The sequence below is a fragment of the Vitis vinifera genome, chromosome 11 (genome assembly GCF_030704535.1).
Source record: "Vitis vinifera cultivar Pinot Noir 40024 chromosome 11, ASM3070453v1".
Taxonomy (NCBI): Eukaryota; Viridiplantae; Streptophyta; class Magnoliopsida; order Vitales; family Vitaceae; genus Vitis; species Vitis vinifera.
In genome coordinates this window covers 18,839,833-18,867,622 of record NC_081815.1, presented here as the reverse complement: position 1 = coordinate 18,867,622, position 27,790 = coordinate 18,839,833, and the positions used below count along the sequence as shown (strand labels likewise).

The 27,790-nt window shown below is 37.2% G+C and overlaps 2 protein-coding genes across 2 annotated transcripts; one reads left to right on the top strand and one right to left on the bottom strand.

Annotated features, from left to right (window-relative positions):
• LOC100241123 (glutamate receptor 2.2-like) lies at positions 1-5,232 on the bottom strand. The gene is made up of 7 exons (XM_059740570.1): positions 5,217-5,232; positions 1,903-3,239; positions 1,277-1,557; positions 988-1,163; positions 778-929; positions 557-623; positions 1-101 (listed from the first exon to the last, which is right to left on the bottom strand). Exons 1-7 carry the CDS (start codon positions 5,230-5,232, stop codon positions 1-3), a joined length of 2,130 nt encoding a protein of 709 aa, XP_059596553.1.
• Positions 5,167-22,317, top strand: LOC100247852 (protein YIP4b). The gene is made up of 3 exons (XM_002271715.5): positions 5,167-5,787; positions 21,532-21,606; positions 21,846-22,317. The coding sequence occupies exons 1-3, from the start codon at positions 5,275-5,277 to the stop codon at positions 22,104-22,106; spliced, it is 849 nt and encodes a 282-aa protein (XP_002271751.1). The 5' UTR covers positions 5,167-5,274; the 3' UTR covers positions 22,107-22,317.
• The last annotated feature ends 5,473 nt before the right edge of the window (positions 22,318-27,790 follow it).

The following is a 27,790-nucleotide window of genomic DNA, read 5'->3' as shown; positions in this document are numbered from 1 at the left end:
TCAATGGTTGGCCTTGGAGTCATACTCTCCAGAAACAGTTGTCAGTGATTTTGATCTCCACTCCCTCTTGCACACATTTTCATCATAAGTTGGATCAAATACTTTAAAAAGTTCATATAAATCACTAGAATTCATTTACAGGATAACTGTTATCTAAAACTTATTAGTCATTTGAATTGTATTTCTGCAATTAATAGTTATGAAGGTTGGTTTCCATTATTAGTGTCACCCAAATTCTCTTCTCCTTCAGTTGAGATATTGTTATCAGTTGGATGGTCTGAAATGTCTAGTGCAGCTGCAGACATACTAATACTATCATTAGATAAAGGTTCTTGCGTAATCCGATTGCTAAGCTGAGGTTGTCCTTCACTGGTTAATTTGTTCCTGATCAGGAAAACATAGAATATGATCAAGGCTAGAGTTGAAGAGGTACCCGTGACTAGAAAGAGGCCACGAAAGCTATAGGAGTCGAAGATGCTTGGTTTTGTTGGAGACTCTTGCTTCTTAAAAACCGATTGGTCTTGAAACCAAGTTTGTTGTATCATATCAAGTTTACCATCTTCTCTTAGCTTTGCTATTGCCCATGAAATATCAGGGACCAAAGGGGACCCTTTTGGAAAAGCCTACAGAGGTGATGCAGAAAAAGGGAACCAACAAAGAAGTGTATGAGGACATGATCATATTTATGATCCTACCTACAAAAACTTATTAACTTCAGAGGATAGAAGCAGATAAAGAAATATTAAAAAGATTTTCTTAAGAAAGCTATGCACTTACAAAGCCAAATCCATTGGTGGTAAGATATTCGTGTTCGATCATGGTGTACTGGTCACCATATTGTGCAAGAAAGAGCTTAATGTAAGGTATCTCATCAATGATAGCAGAAACTCCACCCTTTTTACTTCCTTCTGTTAGGGCATGAGCATAGGCTTCAATAGATCCATATGTTTGAAGCGAGGAATTTGCAAAATTTAAATTATTAACTACTTCTCTGGCTAATGATCCCTTTTGATAACCTATAAAACTCCCTTTCCGAAGCATTTGAAGTCGATTGACAGCTAGCATTGAACTCAAACTTGCAGTGTAACTTGAAGTTAGTATGAGCACAGTAAATAGCCATACAATCACCACAAACTTGGACAAGTTGCTTATCAACTTTTCCCCTGTCAAATGCATAAAATGTGAAGTCTTTGATGGTGATTTATAGATATAGAAATACAAAACACTTATCAAGTGTTACTTACTTTGTGAAAATACCAGGGTTGAGAATGAATACCAGAATATCATTCCAACTTGTTGAGCCCTTGAACCCTTAAACTCATCATTGATTTTGCATTCTATGAACCAAACAATACACCCTGTCAAAATGAAAAAAACACCACTAACAAGCCAAAGGTCCACTGTCAAAGGCTCCAAAAAGATCCACATGTTCTTGGCCTTTCCAATCTCAATAGGCACCACCATGCCCACACCTAACTCTGTATAAGGCAAAGTAAAGTCCACATACAAAGATCGGTTTGATGTGATTGTAACGTCCCCCACCACTGCATCAAAAACCTAATTGGTTCCCTTGCCAAAACAAAATATGACATATGAGAACATGCTAGAGGGAAGATAGTTTGATATGGTTTCAAACATGTGGTGATGTTAGGTCAATATCTACTAAGGGACAACATATGTTCCATAAAAATGTTCATAATCAGTAACTTCAGAAGCAAGTGATCCCAAACCCTCCATATAGAGTTCAATTATGATCATGGAATATGTTTTAGTGACTCATATTTGGTAAATTCGTTTGATGGGCTTGCATCAACATAGCTTGTGAATGCTCTAAGCATCTAGAAAAAAGAAGGCATGGAGTTGCTAAATGAGTTCAAAGAATAGGTTGAGGCAAAAACTAACCTGGAGATAGACTTGGAATACAAGGTCAGTGTAGGTTAGTGCACTGCTTCCATTAGAATTGTCAAAGGGGATGAACTCATAAGTTAATGCATAAGGTAAATTTTCAACTGCAGCCTTGAACACATCTATGCAGAAGCCAGATACAGAAACTGCACCAGTTTGCGGATCGCGATCCACCTTCACTAATTCAGTAAAACCATCTTTCACTGGAACTCCAATTCTCAATTTCTTTCCACTCACTGGCATTGTCCAACCTTTTGGGGTAACAGCAGATAGTCCAGGCCAGATGGTAGGTTGAAGACCGTTCGCAGATGTTGAATAGAGCTGGCTATCTGACAGGTTAAGTTCTCGTGAAATTCCATGTTTTGGTGTCCAAAATCCAATTCCCTTGACCGCATTTCCAACTACATTTACTAGTTGGAATGCCACTGGTTCCAACTGTCCATCCTTAAGCTGAAACTTGCCACTCAAACCATTAAATTTACTTTGCAAAACAGCTTTGAGAATCTTTGAGCCAGTTTGTGATACTGAAATGGAAGCTAGGTTTGTAAACTTACTCAAAGATTTCAGTTTCTCAGGTTGGGACTTTCTGGGGCTGATTTCTTCAGATGCTCTTGCTAGAGCCCAGACTGCATCGTATGCCCACAAACAAAATATATTTAATTCATTCAATATAGGGCTTCGATTGTCCTTGGGAAATTTGTTTTTCAATTTCACAGTGAAATTGTTAAGCTCTTCTGAAGGTGGAATATAAGGCCTTAGGCCTATTAACCCTTGCATTGAATCAATGACTGACGGATCCATTGAATTCAAGATACTCGTTATCCCATCGGTTATAATCCAGGCATACCCTTTACTCATCATCCCCAATTCTTTTGCTTTTAAGAAAAATCGCGAAGCAAGGGAGGAAGACATGTGCACCACAAATACTCTGGTGGACATTGTCATCAGTTTTTGGAGCTCAATAGTAATCTGGTCATCAGTAGCTCTCAGAGAAATGACACTTCTATGCGGGACACGTGAATCAATCTCCTCAAAGGCGCCAATTAGGTATGGTATGACTCCATTTCCATAATTCGAATCTTCATGTATGAGAGTCACCTGCCTCCATCTGAATGCTTGAACAATTGCAGCAATAGCTTTTACCTGAGCTTTATCATTGATTGCTACACGGACAAGGTATGGAGTTTTCTCCTGAGAAAGGAAGGGAGTGGTCACAGAAAAGGTAACTATGGGCACTCTAGCTTTGTCTCCTAGATGAACCAGAAACTCGGCCTCTTCAGACGTTTGCGGCCCCAGAATTGCATAGACATCTTTATTTTCTAAAAGATCAATAGCTACACAAAAATTGAACTTAAGCAATTATAATGATGCACTGCAAAGCAACAATGGTAAGAGAAAATAGGAAAGTTAAAAAATATTGCGTGCTTGTCATTAAACATGAAATACTGAGAGGGGTGGGGAAGTGGAATTTTTGTGTCATGCCTTGAAATTTAGTAACAAATTTGTTTAGCATTGAACTAGCCTTTAAAACATGTCTACATGGTTGAAAGGAATCTACTATATACAATAATGTGTCCCACTTTAACGATCAACTCTCTCCCTTATAGATATTATCCTTTCAAAGCCCATGAGTCATTAAGACCTCAAAACATGTTTATTTAGTTAGGAGACATTCACTATAGATCTAGTATCAAGAACTTCTTTCTCCAACTGATTTGGTGTTTAGTGTTTAAGGTGAACACTTTTTCTTATGCTGCTAGCTGATTTGAAAAAATCTTTTTCACTCAACTAAGAAGACGAACTCACAATCCTTGAAGTGAAGTGGGGACAAAGTATATAATGAGTTAGCAAAATAAACCATCATCTCACGCACGCATATATAGCAAAATATGATCAAATTAAGATGTTAGTGTTAAAATTTCAAGCATATACAACTACATGCATGTCAACTAATTAACCATTAATTTCTTATTTTTAAAGGGATACTACTCTACCATTCAAAGATTGTTGCTGTCACTTATAAAACAAATTAATGCCACCTTTAAATGATATTCTATAATAATTATTTATAATTAGTGGTCATAGTAACTCTAACTTGATTGTAATTCTAACTTTTTACTTGATTAAAATGTTTAAATTTTTTATTTATATAAAATAAAAACTTGATCATGATTCTAACATTTGACTTTATTAAAATTTTAATTATAAAATAAAATAAAATTTATTTTTAATAAAACTTATTTTTTTATTTTATATTCATTTTCTCTTTATTTTATTAAGAATTCAAAATTTTGTATACTGAAGTTGCATACCTTTTAAGTGCACTAAGATTTGGCACATCATCAAATACACTATGAAAAAATAGCACACCCTCAAGCACGAAAGAAAAAAAATATGGGATTAAGATACCCAAGAAGGAAACTATGAGACTCTTTGAAAATTGATTTTGAAAAACTATGGGATTAAGGTATTCAAGAAGAAAACGATGTTTTTATTGAAAACAATATTTTGAAAATAGTTTTTTGAAAATAAATTTCATTTATTTTGTATAATATTCTAAAAAAATAATTAGGAACGCAAAAATTAAATTAGAAACTTTTGCATTATACATAAATACATAATACCTTTGTAGATAAAGTTCCAATAATATTATTTTCGTTATAAAAAATCAAATGAATGAAATTCTAATAACATCATTTTCATTGAAAATTTTAAATGAAAAAATATCACATTTCAATAGTTTACAAGAACTTTATGATGCAAAGGAAAATTAAAAAAATAAACAATAAAAAATCCTAGCATTTATAAGTAAAAATAAATTTAAAAGGGAAAAAAACAATTAGAGTAAAATAATTATATAAAACAAATAAAAAATAAAAAACTAAATAGAGAAATACAAAGAAAAAGTAATGACTAGAAATTAAAAATAACAAAAATGCATGGAACATGACGACAAGCCAACAATTGGACTATTAATGAATCAATTTCTTATAATAGAAGTAAACTCATCAATATAAAATGTGACTTTATTAGAAACTATATTATAAAATAAAATAAAAGTAAAATTGAAATTTGTAATTAAATTTCTTATATTTTTACAAAGTCTCTCCCAAATGTATATCCATTGTCATACTTTTTGACATAGACTTCAAGAAAATGGTTTTTTTTTTCCTTTTTTCTTTATTTTTTGAAAGTTAAAAGGGTATTCTCGTAATTTCACCAAGAAAGAATCGCTTCCAACAAAAAGTCATTCATAGTTCCAAATTTCCAATCCCATGCAGCAAATAAACCCCTTGCCCACTTCGCCCTACCCAGATCTACACCCATTTCCCCCAGATCCACCCCATTTTCCACCACCTTCCCGAGAAAATGTCCCACAGCGACACCATACCTCTCCACCCCTCCTCCCAATCCGACATCGATGAGATCGAGAACCTCATCAACGCCAGCGTCCAATCTGGCCCAGCCACCGTCTTGCCTGCCAGACCGCCAAGCCCTCCGCGGGCCTCGATTCCGGTGTCTTCCACGCCCTTCATCCAATCCAATATTCCACCGCCCACCTACAACAAACCCCCCGTGGTTCCGGCTGTGGTTCCGGCGGCGGTGCCGCCGCCGTTGCCAAACACCTCGAATTCGAGTTCTACCCGCCCGAGTATCGGAGCTAGCGGGTTCGGTTCTCAGGCGAACACTTTGACGGAGCCGGTGTGGGACACTGTGAAGAGGGATCTGTCTCGGATTGTGAGTAATTTGAAGCTGGTGGTGTTTCCGAACCCGTATCGTGAAGACCCAGGAAAGGCTTTGAGGGACTGGGATCTTTGGGGACCGTTTTTCTTCATTGTGTTTCTGGGTCTTACTCTGTCGTGGTCGGCTTCGGTGAAGAAGGTGAGAGAACTGGAATTTGAATACGTTAATTTCTTGTTTTTGTGCATTTTAGTATAAAATTCAATGGGGTTTCTTTGATTTGTGGTATAAATGCTTGTTTACAGGAATTCTATAGAAAATTCTGTGGCTTGTCAAACTAAATGCTTCTTCTTTTTATCCTAGAAATGTCTATTGATGATTGGTGAATGCATAATTAAGCTTGTAACGCATGGGATTAAGGTAGCTCAGTAGGGTTTATTATGCGGCTAGAAGCTCAATTGCAGATTGTTTGATCTATTGATATCAACATTACCTGTAGTATAATATCAAAATTTTGAGGAAGTGGAACTCGATGACAAAGATTATGTTGCGTGAAAATTTTGGTAAAGGCCAACATGAGTAAGGTGAAATGGCACAAGTGCTCTAGGCTGATAGAAAATTTACCTTTCGATACTATGTAAGCCATATTATTTTGACATTATGATCATTGAAAAAAGAAGCTTGGATGAAGGGGGGAAACTAGAAGCTGGAGAGGGATTCACTTAGATTGGTTGACTCTGGTATTCAATAAGAAAATGCCATAGGCGTCAGGGAAATGCTTTAGCATTCATATGCAACCTTGTAAGTAATATGTTAGACAACTAAGTGAGCCTATGTTGCAAGTATTTCAGAAAACTGTACCTAAGTTCTTGTTGCTTGCTGTATTCACAGATTTGACGAGGACAAGCCATCAAACAACATCTGTTGTATTAAAAAAAAAAGTAACGATGAGATCCATAAAATTAGGAATTTAGAACTTATGAAGCAGATCTACATCAAGGATTACCTCTCTGAAAGGCAAAACAAGGCCTAAAAATTAGGTACTCATCAGCCAAGCTTTGAAATAGAGTGGACCCTTCATGTTTCATCAGTATTGAAATCATATGAGAAATCCTAACCAGAATTATTTGTTCTGCTACAATGCTAGACAGGATTCCCATCCTGCATATCATGGTCCTTTCATTAGGAAACTCAGCCTATTTGATTGTCAATCTGGGAGGAGCAGAATCCAAGAATTCCTTATGATTTCATCACTTGATGGTTAATATATAGTACTTCTTTTCTTTTCTTAGGTTGAACTAGTTTTTCTTTTCTTTTCTTTTTTCTTGGTGCTCTATTTTGGCACTCAATTGATATCTTTTCTGCATTCTTTCCCTCGATTTAATGAAAAGTTGTTCAGAAAAATGTTGCCCAAAAGGGATAAATATCATAATTTATTCTATAACCAGTTTCTTTGACCTTGGCTGGCCTGGGAAAATTGGATTTAGGCATAATATCTTTGTTCATCTGGGTCTGGGCCAGCGCTGAGATTGAATCCAGTTTTGTGTTTTGTGTGAATGTATTGTCTAACCTGGAGCTGCAAACTGGGGGGGCGGGGGGGTGGGGGGGGGGAGGGGGGGGGAGGGAAATGGCTGAAAGGGGCTAGGGTACAAGGATAAACTCTGATCCTCAAATTGAGGACATGGCATGAAACTGGTTACTTGGAACTGGGTATGGATTAAGACTTTTATTTCAAAATTGGCATCTTTGATTACATGTTTTTGTTCTTGTTCAAAGTATGCTACTTAGGACTAGTAAAAGACATTATAGTTTTTCCATTAACTGAGTAGTCTTGAAAAGTGTTATAGGGAACTTCAGTGTTTTCTCTTGAAATATTTATGTGTACATCTCAAAATGTTTTACATACCCATGTTGGATGCAATGCCATGTCAACAAGATGTTTTTTTCTTTTTTTTGATAAGTAAGCGCAGAATATATTATCAGGAAGCTAAATAGCCGCAAAACATACAGGGGATATACGAGGCGACTAAGGCCTCCCAACCAAAAAAAAGAACAAAACACCCCAACCCCTAAGTGGAGGCTAACCACTCCAAAAAGCCTATAAGGGAGATCGGCTCCACACCAATGTACAATTTAGCCCAACCCCAAACATTACACACAAACGAAGTTTTTAACTTCTAAACTGCTAACACCCCTCCCCCCTAAAAGCTAGTCTATTCCTCTCCTTCCAAATTGTCCAAAAAATGTACAGCGGGATGGACTTCACAATTTTTTCCTTTTTTTTTCCCACAAAAGAGTCTTTTTAGCTAAATAAAACCTCCTTTACAGATTTTGGAAAGGCTCACTGAACACCAAACAACCCAAGAATGATTTCCCACAATACTCTGACAACTGTACAATGTATTAAAATATGATTTATCGTTTCCTCTTCACAACCACACAAGAAACAGCAATTAAGGAACTGTCACCCTCTTCTCTAAAGCCTATCAAGAGTGAGAACCTTCCCCCAAGTGGCTTCCCATGCAAAAAAAGCAATTTTGGTTGGAACTCTATCCACCCATATATTGCTATTCAGGAACTCGGCGACAATGGGGCTTGCGAACACACTGTACTCTATCTTGACTCTAAACAACCCGTCTCTTCCTTCCTTCCAAATCACGGAATCTTCCTCCAGCATAACTCTATGCTCCCTCAACACATCCAACAAGTTGCCGACCGTATCCAACTCCCAGTCATTAAAGGCCCTTAAAAACCTTAAATTCCACCCACCTTGGCCAAAATTATGGTCCCACATTCCCTCCACCGTGGCATTCCTTTGGGCAGCCATGGCAAAGAGATTCAGGAAACTTTGGGACAACACATTATTCCCGCACCAAGGATCTGTCCAAAATATGATTTTATTGCCTTTTCCCACCTTGAACACCATATTTTCCCAACACCAATCAGATTCCTTCAAAATCTCCTTCCAAACCCCTACTCCAAGCATCCCATTTGCCTTCCTTGTCCTCCATCCAAAGTCCTCTTACCCATACTTTGCCTCATGCACCTTATTCCAAAGATCCTCCTTAGCACGAGCAAACCTCCAAATTCATTTGCCTAGCAAGGCTTTGTTCAAACAAGCAAGCTTCCTTAATCCTAGCCCTCCCTTTTCTTTATCCACACACACCACCTCCCACTTGACTAAGTGGGCTTTTTTTCCCCATTGGCTCCTCCCCACAAAAAGTCTCTTTGTAACTTTTCAAGCCTCCTTGCCATTGATTTTGGCATACGGAACAAAGACATTTGATACAAGGGCATGCTGGCCAACGTGCTCTTTATAAGAGTGATTCTCCCACCTTTGGAAATATATTGGCATTTCCAAAGGGCAAGTCTCCTCCTCACCTTCTCCTCCATCCCATCCCACACGGAAGTGGCCTTATTAGGCGCCCCTAAAGGCAGCCCCAAGTAGACGGCAGGTAGCTGTCCCACCCTACACCCTATCTCAACAGCCATTTCATTCACCTCTTCCACCTCCCCTATCGGAATAACCTCACTTTTGTCCAAATTGATCTTCAACCCTAAAGCCGCTTTAAACCAAAAAAGTATCCAGCTCAAATGCATTAAGTACTCTTTCTTTGCCTCACAAAAAATTACTGTATCATCCACAAAAAGTAAATGAGATATATTGATAGTCTGCCCTCTACCTCGCCAAGTGCTACACCCAGAGATAAAACCCCCTTTAAGAGCCCTCGTGATAAGCACGCTTAGCACTTCCATTGCCATGACGAACAAGTAGGGGGATAGAGGGTCCCCTTGACGCAACCCCTTAGAACTTGAGAAGAATCCAGCTGGCACACCATTCACCAACATTGAGAATTTGGCAGTAGATATGCAACTCCACATCCATCCCAGCCACTTTGGCCCAAATCCCATTTTTTGCATAACCTTCAACAAAAATTGCCAATTGATGTTGTCGTACGCCTTCTCTATGTCCAATTTACAAATTAGGTATTTCTCTCCCCTTTTTTGCCATGAATCTATTACCTCATTTGCGATTAAGGAGATGTCAAGAATCTGTCTCCCCTTAATAAATGCATTCTGATCGGGTGACACCACTTTTCCTATCACTTTTTTAAGTCTGTTGGCCAGCACCTTAGACAACAATTTGTACAATCCCCCCAGAAAGCTGATGGGTCTATAGTCGCCCAGGTCCTCCACCCCTTCTTTCTTCGGTAACAAAACCAGAAACGTATTATTTAGGCTCTTAATGAAGGAGTTTTGCTCATGGAACTCCTTGAACATATCCAAAACATCCTCCTTAACAGTCTCCCAGCAGCTTTGCCAAAAAGCCACTGTGAACCCGTCCAGACCCGAGGCTTTGTCCCCATTCATCCCCATTAAGGCTGCATGAATCTCAAGCTTAGAAAACGGGAACTCTAGGACTTCCGCTTTTGACTGACCGATCTGCTTTAGCAGTAGACCTCCTGTATCTGCCTTCCAACCCGAACTATCAGAGAGCAACTGCTGATAGGCGTTCACAATCCCTTCCCTTACTTCTTGTTCCTCTGAAAGTCTCACCCCATTTATCTTTATTTTATCCAAGAAATTAACTCTTCTATGGGCATTAGCCATACGGTGGAAATACCCCGTGTTTCTATCCCCTTCCTTTAGCCATATTTCCCTTGATAACTGCCTCCAGTGGGTTTCTTCCAGCGACACCCACTTAGCATAACCCTCCTTGGCTTCCTTTTTACGGCTTAATTCCTCCTCTGTTAAGCTTCTCTCCCCTTCCACTAAATCCCAGAGCTCCACTTGTTGGAGAGCTTCAGCTTTATTTCTCTCCAAACTTCCGAACACCTCCCTGTTCCAAATTTTTAGATTTTGTTTCAACTCCTTCAACTTAATAGCCAATCTGTAGCTAGGATTGCCTCTAACCACAATCCCTTGCCACCAACCCCCAATTAAGTCTTTAAACCCCTCAACTTTGAGCCACATATTTTCAAATCTGAATGGGGAAGGTCCTCTTCTTAGCCCACCCCCCTCAAGAAGAACAAGGAAGTGATCCGAGGTAGGGCGAAGTAATCTTCTTTGAGAGACTCTACTGTACTGGTCAAACCAACTGGGAGTCGCAAGGAATCTATCCAACCTAGCCCATGACTGATTATTGAGCCCCCCACTCCAGGTAAAAGATCCTCCTTGCAATGGGAGATCAATTAGCCCTAAATCATCTATGATCTGGGCAAATCTCCTCATAGCTGAGGTGATTCTCCCATTTCTACTCCTTTCAAATTGGTAAAGGATCATATTAAAATCGCCCCCTAAGCACCAAGGTTCCTCCCACAATCCTCTGATTGCCCTAATCTCCTCCCACAAACACTCCCTTTCTTCTTTAGAGAAAGGGCCATAGACCCCCATAAACACCCAGACCACACCATCTCCCACATTCCTGAATCTGCAGGAGATGGAGAATTGGCCCTCTTCCCATTCCAAAATCTCCAGCGACCTTTTATCCCAGCATATCAAAACACCCCCTGCCGATCCCATAGCATTCAAGGCCCTCCAGTCTAGAAATCTCCTCAGGCCTAAACTTCTCACCACCCCTTTAGACATTACTTGCATCTTTGTCTCTTGAATGCAAAACAAATCCACCTTTTGTTTTCTTACAACAGACTTAATTAATTTTCTTTTGGAACTGTCATTCACTCCCTTCACATTCCAACTCAAGATTTTTATGTTCATTAGGCAACTGCAATCTGGTTCCCTCTGCCCTGAATAGTGCCTTTTTTCTTAACATCCCCCACATAATTAATTGAACACTCCAACCTCTTAAGCTTCCTTTCAAATCTTGAATTCTTCAGAAGGCCTTTACTGTGTATCTTCTCCCTCCTTTTCCTAATTTTGCCCAAGAAACTCAAAATTTCCTTCTCCAAACCTTCGATTGAGAAGCCCAAAAAATGACTGAACTTAACCAGGCTGCTTTCCTCCCAATTAAGCTGCTTTTCCTTCCTTCCTTCTTGGGATTCAGTCTAGCCTATAGTCCATCCCGAACTCCTTTCCAAAGGGTCGACGTTGTTGACCTCTACCAAGTCCCAACAACCATCCCCTTTCTCAGCGTGCTCATCTGCTATTGGTCTTCGTAACCCACTTCCTTCCTGAATGCCCTCCCTTAGCGCCCCAGAATTGTTGTAATACTCCCTCTCCGGAGTCCGACCAAAATAAAAGAAATTAGAAGAGGAAGACCATGGTGCCCTTATACCCCCCGAATTTATAACTAACCCATACCTCGCGGCTTCTTCCTCTAGCACACTATCTGCCATTGTGCGGTGTAATTTCGGTTGTTGCCTCCTCCTAACTTCTTTCTCACGGAATCTAGCGAACACCAACTCCAAGTTGCATCCCTTGTTGTAGCTAGAGATATCTGGGGGACAGGCTTTTAACAGGAGCCCACTTTCATAAGGCTGGGCCTAAGACGGGCCAGGCCTTTCCCTATAAGAAATGGCCGGCCCAAAAGCTACGACCCACCCCATGCCCATGGGACGCGACGGCCCAATCTCAACTCCCTTTGAGGCTTCACCCACTGAGGGGAATGACAGCCCAGCAGCCCATTTCGAAACCAGGCCTGACGACGACGACCCAGCATCCGAGAAAGGTCGGGTCAGCGGACCCACTTGAGCTTGGGGGCCTGTCACGTCGAAGCCCACTCCCTGCGCCTATCGTCCAGTCCCATCCACTGACTGGCACTGCTCCTCGACCCCCGCACACGCCATCTCTTCCACTCACGACCCGGCTTGTGCATCTGTATCACCCCTGGCCTCCCCGCTTGATCAGCTCCACAGACCACGCTTCATCCCCGATTCCTGCCTTAGCAACAGCAATACCTCCCACCATAGAGTTAGAAAATAGGTCGCCTCCTCGACCCCTATCTCCAGCGAACAAGGAAGATCCTCGCCATTCGATTTTACTAATATCCTAGCCCACTGTAGATCCTCCATGCTCTCCGTCTATGGGTCGATGGCTAGGAAACCACCGCACACATCCCCCACTCTCCTCAGTACTGACGGGACCCATAGCGAGATTGGGAGACCCAAGATCCTCACCCAGACTTCATTTCTTGCCTCACTTTCTTCCAAACACCCCGATCTTAGGCTCCATCGCTCCAAGCCCAACTGAACTCCTCCCATCGCCCTTTTTCCAGAGATGAGGACCCGCCTGGCTTCTTCCACAAACTCAAACTCCAATAATGCCCGTCCTTTTCCCAAACTTGCCAAACCCAGCTTGCCTTTCAACCCCCAAGATTTTGCCATTACCCATCCCAACCTTTCCAAATCCTCCCCTTCTGCACCGCTAGGGTTCCAACTTCCAATCAAACAATGCTCCAATCTACTTAAATTTCTGGTTATTTCCTCCCCTTTCACCTCCACTCTAAGAGTATTAGAACCCTTATTCCACGATCCCTTCACCATATCAGCAAACGATTTACCCGATGCCCTCTCTTCCTGTTTTTGCTCCTTTTTATCGAGACTATCATCCAGCTTGCGAAGGGCCTCCACCATCGACAGCCAACCCCCCTTTTCCCCTCTGCCTTTCGGGATACATATGTTGTATCTCTTCTTCTTCGAATCGACTACCCCTAGTCGAAGAAAACTACCCGCCCTGTTAGCGTCGCGCACCAAGGAGAAGCTTCTCCCCTTCTCCTTCCAACCCTTTTCCCATTTTCCTTCCTTTACGTCCTCGAGGCACTGATACAGACGTTCCAGGAAGAACCCTACACTGGCCGACCCCAGATGAACCCATGATGACACCCCTCTCTTGCTTTCCATTATGATTACTTGGGGTTTCCCTCTCCTCTCCACCATTTCGACCTCAAAGACCTTCGACTCCACCCCAAAGCTACTTGTCTTCCGTTTTCTACGGTTCTCCGCTCGGCTGACACTCTCTCCCTCTCTCTCATCTTTTCTGGAAGGTGACTAGTTTTTTGCCATGTCAACAAGATATTAAGGGCTGTAAGTATGAGCCATGTTTCTGTTCTTCGTGTCTGGTGTTTTAGAAGGCTTAGGCTTGCACCTTAAGGCTTGCCTCAAGGTGACAAGTTAAGAAAGAGCCTTGATACTTAAGCATCTATGCAAGGTACTCGAGGCTTAAGCGTCACCCTCTTATGGCATACAACCTTGAGGCTTAAGCCTTGAGCCGTTAAGGCTTAAGTCTCATATTTACACAGCATTTTTGCACATTGTGCCATTCTTTAAGTTTTGGGATTGAGCGTAACTGGGCTTGGGTGATATATTCGAGCATCATATGTAGTGGATTTTAATTTTATTGGGCTTCTAGGCTTCTAGGCTTCTATTTTATGGCTTTTGGGTTTGGGATTAGGTTTTAGCCCAATTTATTCTTTCAGCAGCTGAAATAAGAAACAATAGATGAGATTTATTGCTACCCGTTGAAGAAAAGTGAGAGTTTGTGCTGAGGTTGGGTCTACCATGAAAGAGATGCTACTGCAAGTTGCAGATTTGCTGCCTTGCTACATGTTGGAGTGTTGCTTCCTTGTAGAATTGTTACTGCCATGGAAGAGCTATTATTATCGGCCGAAAATTCTTTCCTTTTTTTTTTTTTTAATCCTTATATTTATCCTTTTTTTTTTTTACCTAAATACCAAATTCATGTCCTAGGTCCTAACTTCTAATCTACAAGACTGCATATCTTCTCTTTTTTTATTTCTAATTTTTTATTTTTTAAGTTCTTTTCTTTTTTAAAATAAAAGTAACATCTTTTATTTTATTAATTCATTTCAAATTTTTATTTTCGTTTTTTGCTCTTTTCATTTTTATAATTTTATTTTTACATTTTTTTTAAATTTTTGTGTTTTAAGAACCTTATTAACAGTTTCTAACTTGTAAGCATATTTGAACTCTTTCGTATCTTTTTTTTTTTTTTTTAAAAAAAAACCCTAACAAATAATTTTTTTAATTATAATATATTATTAATTTACTTGTATTTAAATATTTGCATCTAGTGCTAATTGATGATTTATTTATTACTATTGAATTGATATAGAAAAATAAGGAAAAGTTCGAAAGAAGGTCAAAGAACTTTCATTAATCATGAGACTAGAAAGGATCCAACATGGGAATATAGTGTTGAGGTAGGAAGGTCTCGAAAGTGGAAAACCATATGTTTATATTCAGTGTAATTTTTGCAATGAAGTTATTAAGGAAGAGATTAAGAGGATGAAAGATCATCTTAGGGGCACTCATAGAAATGTTGCTCCATGTTTGAAAGTACCGAAAAATGTTAAAAATGAAATGAAGGATTATATTGACAAGTCATATGACCCATGAAAGATATGATGATATGGTTGATTCTAGGATTTATTTTGGTGGTCAAGCAACCTTGAAGATGTGAGTTCTTGGAAGATGTTTGTTCTTGTCCAGGTGTAATGAGAGGCTCAAGTAGTGAGTGGTATCTCCTTATGGGGAATTGAAGGACCCAAGGACAAATTTTTTACTTCTTGATAGTAAAATTAAGAATTATGACAAGCAAGCCACTATGAATCCTACAAGTGTAAAAGAGGCTCGAAATCAAGTTTATTTAGATATTAGGAAGGTTTTATTTTTTTCATGGTCTTGCTTTTAATGTGGCAAATAGTTTGTCATTTGTGAATATGTGTCAATCCATTGGTTCTTATGGTCATGGTTTTAAACCTCCTCCCATGCATGAGTTTAGTACATGGATATTCAAGGGGAACGTGAAGATTACTGAAATTATTGTTTACGAGGTGAAGAAGACAAGATGGCCAGAAAGATATGTGAGTCAGAAGTTTGATTAACTTTCTTGTTAATAACCCACATGGCAACATTTTCTTAAAGGTTATTCTTGTGTCTGATGTAGTCAAAGATGTCAACTTATTGTTTAAATATCTTGATGACATTGTTGATGAAGTGGGAGAGGAACATGTTGTTCGATTAGTAACAATTAATGTTTTGGCTTATAAGATGGTAGGACAAAAGTTAATGGAGAGGAGGCAACATATCTATTGGAGCTTGTGTATAGCCCATTGTCTTAATGTAATGCTGGAAAAGATTGGAGAGCTATCTCAAAACAGAAATGCTTTGTTAAAAGCAAGAAAGATAAGTACAAATGGGGTGAGAGAGAGGTATGGAGTGGGGGTTTGGAAGGCAATTAGAAATGGTTGGGAGGATTTCAAAGTTAGAGCTTGCTTTAGGGTTGGTTTTGGGAACATGGTGAAGTTCTACAAGGATAGATGGTGTAGGGATTTGTCATTAAGGGATGCTTTCCCGAATCTTTTCTCTATAGCCTCCTTTAAAGACACTCGGGTGGTTGATGCTTGGGAGGGTGGTAGCTATAATCCTAGGTTTATTAGATAGTTAAATGATTGGGAGTTGAAGGAGTTAGACAACTTCTTTGAGAGGCTACATGATCTTTCCCTTTCTATGGACTCTGAGGACTTAGTGGAGTGGGTAAATACAAAGAGTGGTATTTTTTCTATTAAGTCCTACTCCTCCTTGGCTAGCAGGGGAGCGGATCCTTTCCCCCATGGTATAGTTTGGAACTCCTGGGCTCCTGTTAGAGTTAGTTTTTTTGCTTGGCAGGCAACTTGGGCCAAGATTTTGACTTTGGATCAACTTAGAAAGATTGAAAGATGCTTAATCAATGCTACATGTGCAAGGAAGAAGAAGAAACGAGTGATCATATTCTTCTTCATTGTTTGAAGGCTCGTATTTTGTGGCACCTGCTATAGTGGGTGATGCACTCTTTGGTGAGAGATTTACTCTTAAGTTGGAGAGGCTTTTTTGTTGGTAAAAAAGGAAAAAGGCTTGGAAGGTTACTACTTTATGCCTTTTTTAAACCATTTGGAGGGAGAGAAATAGGAGAGCCTTTGAGAATTGTGAATGTTTAAATCATTCTTTTAAAAGGTTTTTAATTTTTATTTTATTTATTTATTTATTTATTTGTTTGTTTGTATCTATTTTGGGATTGAGTAAGATTGTATATTGGGGATGGCTTCATGTCGATGCTTTATTTTTTGGATTGGTTAGGAACTTTGTAGGGTGCGGTTTCTTGTTTTTGTGTATTCACGCCTTCTTGCTTTTTGGTTGCTTGTATACACCATGTGTACTCTTCTCTTTTTAATACAATTGCTTTTACCTATCAAAAAGAAAAAAAAAAAAAAAGTGCATGGGCCAATAAGTCTAAAGGGAAAGTAAAAAAATCATTTTGAAGGACGCCTTTTGGGGCCAGTGTGGCTTATTGTTATTATTATTATTGTTATTATTATTATTATTATTATTATTAATCATGAGGTGGTCTAATTATTATTGTTAGTCTTAAGAGCATAAGACAAAACTTCTGCATCGCTTGTTGGTCCAGCATTGTAACAATATAGAAACTTCTGTTTGTGCTCATGTCTTCTTCACCTCCTTAATAATAGTTTCAGCAGTCTTCACTTTCTCCTTCAATATCCATGTGCTAAGTTCATGCATGGAAGGAGGTTTCAAACCATGTCCATAAGAACCAATGGATTGATATATATTCACAAATAAACTATTTCCCACATTAAAAGCAAGACCATTTTCATAGAAAAACCTCCCGATAACTAAACAAACTTGATTTCGTGCCTCCTTTGCACTTATAGGATTCATAGCAGTGCTTGTCATAATTCTCAGTTTTACCATCATCAACATTGGTAAGAAATCTGTCCATGGGTCCTCGAATTCCCTTTAAAGGGATATCACTCACTATTTGAGCCTACTCTTACACCCAAACAAGAACTAACATCTTTCAAGGTTTCATGACCAACATAATAAGCCCCGAAATCAACCATATCATCATATCTTTCTTAGGCCATTTGCATTGTCAATTCTCCATTTTTTTATATAATCCTTCATTTCATTTTAAAAATTTTCTGGTGATGAACGAAGAAGGGGTTCAGATTTCCCACTTGTTGTTTGTTGATGACACCTTGGTGTTTTGCTAAGCTTCTCAAGATCAGCTGACTTACCTAAGTTGGTTACTCATGTGGTTTGAAGCCATATCAGGGTTGAGAATTAACTTGGAGAAGAGTGAACTCATTCCAGTAGGGAGGGTAGAGAATATTGATGACCTTGCCTTGGACTTCGGTTGTAGAGTGGGTAGTCTCCCGTCCACTTATCTGGGTCTTTCTTTGGGTACTCCGTTTAAGTCAGTATCAGTGTGGGATGGAGTGGAAGAGCACTTCCGTAAAAGATTAGCTATGTGGAAGAGACAATACTTATCCAAGGGAGGGAGAGCAACTCTAATCCGAAGTACTTTGTCGAATCTGCCTATTTACTTTATGTCCTTGTTGAGATTACCAAGTTCGGTTAGACGAAGACTAGAGCAAATTCAAAGGGACTTCTTATGGGGTGGTGGCAACCTGGAGCGAAAACCACATTTAGTAAGATGGGAGAGGTGGTATGCTTAAGTAAAAAGAAAGGGGGATTAAGGGTCAAATGTCTTTCAATTCTCAATAAGGCTCTCCTTTCCAAATAGAATTGGCGATACGCAAATGAGAGAGAGGCTTTGTGGAATCAAGTGATTAGAGGAAAATATGGGGAAAATAGAGGGGGTTGGTGCTCTCGGGAAGTGAGAGAGACACATGGCGTGGAGCTTTGGAAAGGAATAAGGATGGACTGGGAGTTAATGGGTCACGGATTTCTTTTAGTGTTGGCAATGGAAGGAGGGTGAGATTTTGGAGGGATAAATGGTGTGGGGATTCCCCTCTGTGTGAGTCTTTTCCTTCCCTCTTTGCTTTGTCTGCTGAAAAAGAAGCTTGGGTGGCGGATGTTCGGGATCCCTTGGCTGAGGGGAGTTGGGGGGGTTGGAACCCCTGCTTTTCAAGAGCCCTAAATGATTGGGAGGTGGAGGAGGCGGAAATTTTTTGGAGCGTCTTCACGAGAGGAGAGTGCTTGAGGATGTAGAGGATATGGTGGTCTGGAACGAATCAAAGAGCGGAAAATACTCGGCCAAGTCTCTATTCCGTGCTCTAGAAGCGAACTACCCTGTTTTGTTTCCATCTAGTTGTATTTGGAATGTGTGGGTACAACCCAAAATTAGTTTCTTTGCGTGGGAGACTGCATGGGGTAAGGCTTTAACCCTAAATCTTGTTCAGAAAAGAGGATGGTCCTTGGCAAATAGATGCTTTATGTGTCTTGAGAATGAGGGGACCATAGACCATTTGCTTCTTCATTGTTCAAAAACAAGGAGGACCTTATGGGAGTTACTTTTTACCTTGGTTGGGGTGTCTTGGGTGATGCCCTCTTCAGTTAGAGAGACACTTCTTAGCTAGCATGGTACATTTGTGGGCAAAAAGCACAGGAAGGTGTGGAAAGCTGCTCCTCTTCATATTTTTTGGACAGCTTGGAAGGCGAGGAATAGATTGGCTTTCAAGGATGATGAGTTGTCAATCTAGACATTGAAATATTCCCTTATCCTCTCTCTATGGTCTGAGGCTAAGCTGTTTATAGTAGAATGCCCTCAATCTTTGGTTAATTTTATTAATTGGTTGGGATCCTTTTAAGGCTGTTTTTTGGACCAGTTGGTCTTTGGGTCTCTTTCTTTTTCTTTGGCCTTTTTGGTGGTGGGTGTATAGGTTTGTATACCATGCATAGGTTTGTATACCTTGAGTCGCTTTTCTGGCGTCTCTTTATAAATGAATTTTACTTTACTTATCAAAAAAAAAATCTTCTGGTACTTTCACACAAGGAGCAACATTCCTATGAGTGTTCCTAAAATGATATTTCATCCTCTTAACGCCTTCCTTATTAACTTTATTGCAAAAATCACTAAATATAAACATATGGTTTTCCATTCCAGGGACCTTTTACCTCAATACCATATTTCCATGTCAGATCCTTTCTATTGTCATGACTAGTAGAAGTTCCTTGACCTTCTTTCAAACTTTTCCCCATTTTTCTATAACAGTTCAATAGTGATAAAGTAATTATCAATTAGCACTAAATGCAAATAATTAAGTAGAAGTAAATTAACTGTTTATTATGATTAGAAAAAATTGTTTGTTAGGGTTTGGAAAACAAAAAACAGGTGCAAAAGAATTCCAATACGCTGGCAATTTAAAAGTTGTTAATAAGGTTCTAAAAACAGAAAATTTTAAAATAAAAAGAGATAAAAATAAAAATATGAAATGAATTAATAGTATAAAAAGGTGTTACTTTTATTTAAAAAGAAAAATATGTTTAAAAAATTAAGAATGAGAAGAAAAAAATATATCTAGTCTTGTAGATCAAGCGTTTAGACTTAGGACAGGAATTCTGTATTCAGGAAAGAAAAAAACTGATAGATCTAACGAAAAAAATAAAAAAAGGAAGAAGAAGAAGAATTCTTTCTAGGTTAGTAACTTGTTAGTACCAAGTTCAAGAAGATCTACCAATACTAATAGCTCTTCCATGGCAGCAGCAACTCTACAAGGCATCAAATCTGCAACATGCAACAGTACCTCTTCCATGGTAGGCTCAACCCCAGCACAAACTCTCACTTTTCTTCAACAGGCAGCAACAAATCTCATCTCTTGTTTTTTATTTCAGTTGTTGGAAAGTTGGAGAATGTTGGTCCCCATAAAAGAATAACTTGGGCTGAGACCCAAACACTCACCCACAAGCCATAAAATAGAAGTCGAGTGAAGTTAAAACTCACTACATACAATGCTCAAATATATAACCCAAGCCTACTTAAGCTGAAACCCAAAACTTAAAGAAAGGCCTAGTATGAAAATATGAAGCTTAAGCCTCAACAGTCTAATGGCTGTGTGCCTCAGGAGGGTGAAGCTTAAGCCTTGAGTACCCAACACAGAGGCTTAAGCCTTGAGGCTTTTGCTTAACACCTCATCTCGAGGCATAAGCCTCGAGAGCCTTTTAAAACACTGAACCCATCAACTATTGAGTCCATAACCCATATGATTAGGCATTTTTAAACTTTATACAGCATCAGCTAGATTGCATGTTTATTGGTATCTTGGAGATTATAAACATGCTTATTTTGTTTTTAAAATCTTGTCTAGCATTCTCTAGTTTCTAGCTCAGTTCCCTCTATTTATACATGGAGACCCACCTGATCTTTGCAAATGAAACTTCACTATCTTTTGAAGCTTGTCATATGGCCATCACCAAGATAAAGATGATGTTTGGAAGGTTTCTTCCTTTTTATTGATATAGAGCATTAATGTAGGAGGAATACTTGGAGTCTTTAATCAGCTTAAAGTACTAGGTTGCAAATGCCCACTGGGTACTTGTTTCTGTATTAGTGTATTATAATTTGATTGAATAAGAATTTATATATTATTTTTTTACAGGCTTTGGTGAGATACCATTATTTGGTGTAATTTATTACATTAGCTGAACTCAAACTAATCAAAGTTCCTGTTTTAGGGGTTATTTGTTGTTTGTTTTTCTGTATTCATCTTCTCTAAATTTCTTTCATTTTCTTAAGAATATAAAGGCCACAGTTGCACCATCACATTATCGATACCATTTAACAAACTTGATCTACCACTTTTTAAATACCAAATATAGCCTTTCCTTACATTGTAATTAAAGGACCAACTATTAGCTAATTTGTTGATTGAGAACCTGTCTTTTGATTCACTCTGAATTGCTGATTAATGCTTAATCAGAGGCACAGAGTGTGCATGCTTCTGTTTAACATCTGTCTGTCTGCCTTCATATTTTTCGTACATGTTGAAGATGCAACACTGAATGCAGTATTCCTGTAAGAGAGAAAACTACACAAGGCATTCTTATTTATTCTTGTATGATAGGCCTAGTTCATCATTTTTTTCATCCTTGAGAACTCTCTTTGACAAGGTCTACTCATCCCTCGTGCCTCATTTTCTTACTAATAATTTTCAATTTTATGTAAATAACTGTGTAATTGAAGTCCTTTACTAACGACTGCTTGTATTTGTAACTGTTCTTCCAGTCTGAAGTTTTTGCTGTTGCATTTGCGCTACTTGCAGCTGGTGCCATAATTCTGACTTTAAATGTACTACTATTGGTAAGAATCTCTCTCTCTCTCTCTCACACACACACACACACAAATACAAATTCTTGCTCTATTTATGTTTTTTGGTTTACATATCAGTTTTTACCCTGATGGAAATAAATTTTCTTTTCTTTTTTGTGAACTTTTTCAAACATAGTATTAAAAATGAAATTTTTTTTCGAAAACACTTCTGTACATAAAATAGATTTGGCTTTTGCCTTGACCAAGGTTCCTTGCCTCCATTTTACCAGGGTGGCCACATAATTTTCTTCCAGAGTATTAGTCTTCTGGGCTACTGCCTATTCCCACTGGATGTTGGAGCCCTAATCTGCATGTTAAAGGACAATGTGATAGTGAAGGTAATTGTGGTTTGTGTGACATTGGCTTGGAGCTCATGGGCTGCATATCCATTCATGAGTTCAGCAGTCAACCCTCGGAGAAAAGCTCTTGCACTCTACCCTGTCTTACTCATGTATGTATCTGTTGGGTTTCTCATAATTGCAATTGATTAATGCACCATTGGTGGCCACAATACAAATTCCCATAGGACGATGAAATTCACATGCAATAGTAGGCATTTTACATGTGCTATTTTGCTTCTGGTGGATTTTCTTGAACTTCTCTACTTCTGACTTGATATGTCTGGAGACTCAATCTGCCAATATTATATTGTATACTCATTGTATGAAATTTTTACTTGGAAGTGGAACCAGTGTTGTGCTATACTTTGAAGGCCCAAGGGGCACTTGTTTTTTGCCAAACAATTTTTTTTTCTCACTTAATCTTGGTTATAAGAGGCGATAGGGTATTCGGTTTCTCCTGTAATTGTTGTACAATTTGTTATTTTCTTTTGCTAAGCTGTGAAGTCAATGAAATTTTATCCCAATCACCAGCTAGGCATTGCAATAGGATCCAGAACCTACCTTCATAACACAGCCACAAACCGTGCTATAAACAATTATTAGATCACTTATTTTTACTGGGCATACCCCTTACCTGTGCACTGTTGGTTCATTTGGGTTGCCTTGGATTACTCTTTTTTGGCTGAAGATATCATCAAGGGATTCTTTTTGTAATTGTTCTTAGATGGAAAGAATTCATGAGGTTTTCAATGTACTTTATTGGGTCAATGTCTTTTTAGCCATACAACAAGGACAAATGCCGTGTTTGAAACACTGGAATAGAGAATGGAAGTGAAGAGTGATTCCATTTCTCATCACTTTTGGGGTTAAATTGTTTTTCAGAACGAGAATAGGGATCAAAAGTCCATTGGAATAGAAACCAAACCTCACTCTTATTAGAGTTCTGATTTTTCTATTGGATGATATTATGATTCACCTCTATTCCCATCTTATTTTCATTCCCATTCTCGAGTACCAAGCATACCCAAATAACATTGGAAGGCCACTCACTACCCTCCAAGACTACCATGGTTCTGATATATATTGTGTCAAAACAACCGTCCCATAATGGCATGAAATGGAGATGACATATATCTAATCAACTTAAAGTTTTGATTTCACTCTGGTGCAGCTATATTATTTTCAGTGACCTACCTTTCTGAAAAATGACCACATTGCATGTATCATAAAGGGTTATTTTTATATCCAATCAACTTAAAGTTTTGGTTTCACTTTTTAATTATTTTTGCTATATAACAATATTTTTATATCTAACCTTAATTTAAAACCAACAAGCAAATAGAGGAACTATCCTCCTGTTTTTCTATCTCCATTGACAAGGGAAAGAAACTCATTCCATGTATTTTCAAAGGAAATCTTTTAGTTACCGTTATGGCCAAAGTTGCTTTTAATTGCATGTCCATGTTTTGGAATTTGGCCTTGGTCAAATTCATATCTTGATTCGTAGGATACCTTGATTAGCATACAAATTTAATTATTTGTTGGAAGCAAAAGTTTTACTTAGATTAAAAGTTTTGCTTAGATTAAGGTGGTGTTTGTTTTTTGGTTGAATAGAAAAAATCAAAATATTTGGTTTTTTCAATTCAGTTAAAAGTAATATGTTGATATCAATCAACATGTCGAAATGAACTTGTTATCAATAAGTTCAATTTAATTATATTGGTTAATATCAACAGGTTATTTTTAGCTTAATAAAAATAGTTATTTGATTTTTTGTATTCAATCAAAAAACAAACATCATCTAAGATTCAACAAACATTCACAACAAGGACAAGTATTTTCCCTTTAATTTTTTTGTATTTATGTATGATATTTTCACTAAATCCAAAATCCATATCCAATCACTTCAACTAAGAGAGCCAATATAAAGCAATTCCACCATTGAATGAAGAAACCCTCAAATAACATTAAGTTGTCATTTGTAGCATTATTTTTATCACTTTTTGTGCAATAAATAATTGATCCATAATAAAAATAAATGATAGAATATGTAATAAAATCCCAAGCCCTATATGGGTCATTCCATGTGAAACATCCTTATACTAGTAGAATCTTTAGATTAATGTCTTTGGCCTCCTTTCCTGTCACCTTTTACAAACTTGGTCTTGCCTTAGTCATGCTATCTGACTTGGCCACTTTCTTATCCTTATGGTTAGTGATAAATACGTTTTGTTTTTATCATCTTTTCTGCTTATCGGCAGCTATTTAACATATCAGTAAATGATAAAAATGATGAAGGTTACCAAAAAGATAGACAAACCCGAGAAAATCGTCGCCATGAATGCCATGTGCCGGTCTTAAGTTCAAGCTTCAACAAAAAATTTCCGCATCATCTCTCCAACTTGTATCTATCGTCTCAATCACAATCTCAGGGCTCACAGGCTTGAGTTTGTCTCTTTGTATAGGAGTACTAGCCACAATGGTATAGCTCCAACACTTTGGCACCGCCCATGGGAATAACAAACAAAAGGTCTATTCGTACTGTTGGGGGGAGGGAGGGAAACAGCAAAAATCATCTAGTGTAGAGGCCAATGAGCCCTCTATATGATTCTTGGAGGAAGTTGCTGTCAAAGATGGCAGAATTATCAGCCACTATCACACTCATTTTCCCGGTCTCCAAACAATCCAGAGGACATTACACAATGGCAAAGGGCATATTCCACAATGCCTTTGTGCAGACCACAACGGAAGTGGGGTTGGAATCATTCGTATGTGGCAGCAGAACAATCAATGGAATCTTTAGCAGCATGTGGACACAAGATGGATTGATGGGTCTGGTAGAGACGGCCTCGATTTGAAAACTTGGACTGTCTTAGATTTGAACTCTTCTTCACCACAAGTTCGAATTCTTTCTTGGGTTGGAGCACCTGTAATGGAACGTGTCCAAGGATTGTGATGTTTATGTTTTGTAGTGGGGGAGCCAGAAATCTATTACACGAGAAAATTTATTTATTTGTCGAGGAAAATCCAATGAGGAAATTTGTTTGCGAGGAAAAATCCAACGAAAAAGGGGAATTTATTGATAGAAGTTCATTTCTCTTTATCATCCCTAATTTTGTTCAAAATTAAGGGTATTTTTCTAATCTTATACCATGTTTAATAATTGTTTTCTAAAATAGTTTTTTATTTTTTAGAAGAAAAAAAAAAGAAAGAAAATATGTTTAATAATTAGAAAACAAAAAATGGTTTTTTATTCTTAAAAATAAAAAATTTGATATTTTCAGATGATATTTTAGTTATTTTTAATTATTTTTATTTGTTTTTTAATGATTGTTTTAAAAAATAATTATACAAATATAAAAATAATAATTAAAAATAAATCACAACCTATAAAAATTATTTTTAAAACATATTAAAATTTTAGAAAACGATTTAAAAACATTTTAAATTCTTAAACAAACTTTTCTTTTATTAAACTTTAAAAAATAATTTTCAAAAACATTCTCTAAATAAAGCCTTAGTATTCCACAAGGGAGGGTACGAAGAGATCTATTTAAAGCTCACGCTTTTTATGTTTGAAGTTATTAATTTTTCTAATTTCTTCAATTAAAAAGGATATGTGAAATTATAAAAATGTCTACATTATCTTCTTTTCCTCTAGACCCACAAAAAAAACCCTAATTCTAATCTCATTTTTGTCCTACTTCAAATTATAGATTTTATATTGTATTGAACATAATTTATAAATAACTACTAGGTTTGGTCCACGTGCAAGATAGCACGTGAACAAGATAGGTAGGGACACGATGTTGGGAGCAGTTACATAAATATCATTCTTACTAGATCATGAATAATGTTACGAGACTGTGTCATGATAGTTTTGCAAATATTCAAAGAAAATAAGAACAAAAATGGTAAAAAAAATTACAACAAAACTTGCATTCCAACTTTTATAATATAAAGAAAATAATTATAAAAAAAAAAATCTATACTCAAAGAAAAATTGTCCTCCACCAATACTGCCCCCTATCTATATAATCTTACACGATATCAATGTTGTCATTATTTTGGGCAGCTTAAAAAGCCCATAACCCCACTTCCCAAACCACAATAGAATACAAAATAAATAAATAAATAAAATTAAAATTATATCCAAAAAAATTGCTATCATGAATGTCTATTTAACTTATTCACCTTACCTGCAACATCATAGCTAGCCTCCACTTCTATGCAAGGATCACTTGCCTCTATTATTAAAGAAATAATTGAGATTTCAATTGCTTTGCTTTATGCTGCATGCATCAATAGTAAATATATATATATTATCTAGATTCATAATTTGATAGATTCATTTTACTTTTATAACAAGCATAGAGAATATTAGTCTTATCAAATCAAATCAAGTTAGTTTTAGAAGTTATTATTTGAGAATCTTACATAATTAAAGTTTTCTATGTAATTATTAGGTTAGGTATGATCAATCATGCAAAAAATTTAATCATTTATAAGATTTATTTTTTCATAAATATGATTTTTAAAAATAGTGAAAAATTTTATCGTATTAAAGCATGTTCAAAATGCAGATTAAGAAAGAAACACTAGTATGAGTTTATTAATCTCATGTTATTAAATATTATATATATACATGGATAGTTCAACGTACTCATCAATGTTTGATTCTAAAATATGGATCATTTAAGGTATATTAGTATGGTGTATTCCACTTGCTTGAATCGAAGTTTAAAACCAAACTTTTTTTTACAATTTCAAAATTTTATATTTAGGAACTTAGGAGCCCATAATTAAGAATGTAATAATAATTAAAAAGAAAAAGAAAAAAAAGGGGGGGGACAAAAAGTTGAGTTTTATGGTGCATAAAAGAACTCATTGACTTCCAAAGAGGAAAGAATTGGAGTTGATTAATTTCAAAAAAACAATTATGTGGTAGCTAGACATTAATTGAAGATTATAATGACTTGTGGGGAAAATAAATAATCACCATGGTAGAAACGCATGGAGGTCCAAGGAAACAAAATTTTCCTTTTAGGTAAAATCTAAATTCAATTTGAAGCATGAAATCAATGTAATCAAACAAGTATTAAAATGTATATATATATACACACTCTATCTTTTTTTTCTTTTTTTTTCAAAATAATATCAGCTCTAAACCATGTAGAAATATCATATGGGTCTTCCTATTAATGCTTTTCATAAAAAATAAAAAATAGAAAGAAGGATTAAAAAATTAATATGATCACCATGAGGATAAATTCAACATATATTACATAAAAACTCATATTATTGTAAATATGAGTTTTTCATCAATTTGTTTATGATAAATCTTAACAAAATGGTCTATTTGATATTTTAGATGAAATTAATTTTTTTTAAATTAAAAATTAAATTGAGACATAATTGAAAATACAAGATTGATTGTTGTAATTTATCCAAAAATTGAAGTCAATTCTCAAATGTGTTGTTGGAGATTTAAATAAATAAATAAAAATTAAAGACTCTAATCTCACATCCCACAAAAAATGACACCCTACAAGCATTTAGAAAAGGTTGAAAAAGGATGAAATATTTTAGAGATGGCCAGATGCGGCGAAGCAAATTGCTCACAAGTGCTTTCAAAAGCCCTTAGATTGGGCTTGAAAAAGTTGAATCTAACCCTACTTGAAAACAATCCAGAATTCTAAAGACTTTTCTTTGAATTATAAGTGCTTTCATCATCTCCATTGAAGATGAAATCTTTATTTTAATATTCATTGTAAGCCTATGAGTAAGAGGCTACATTGGCCATGCATCACCAATCACTAGTTATTGATTGAGAT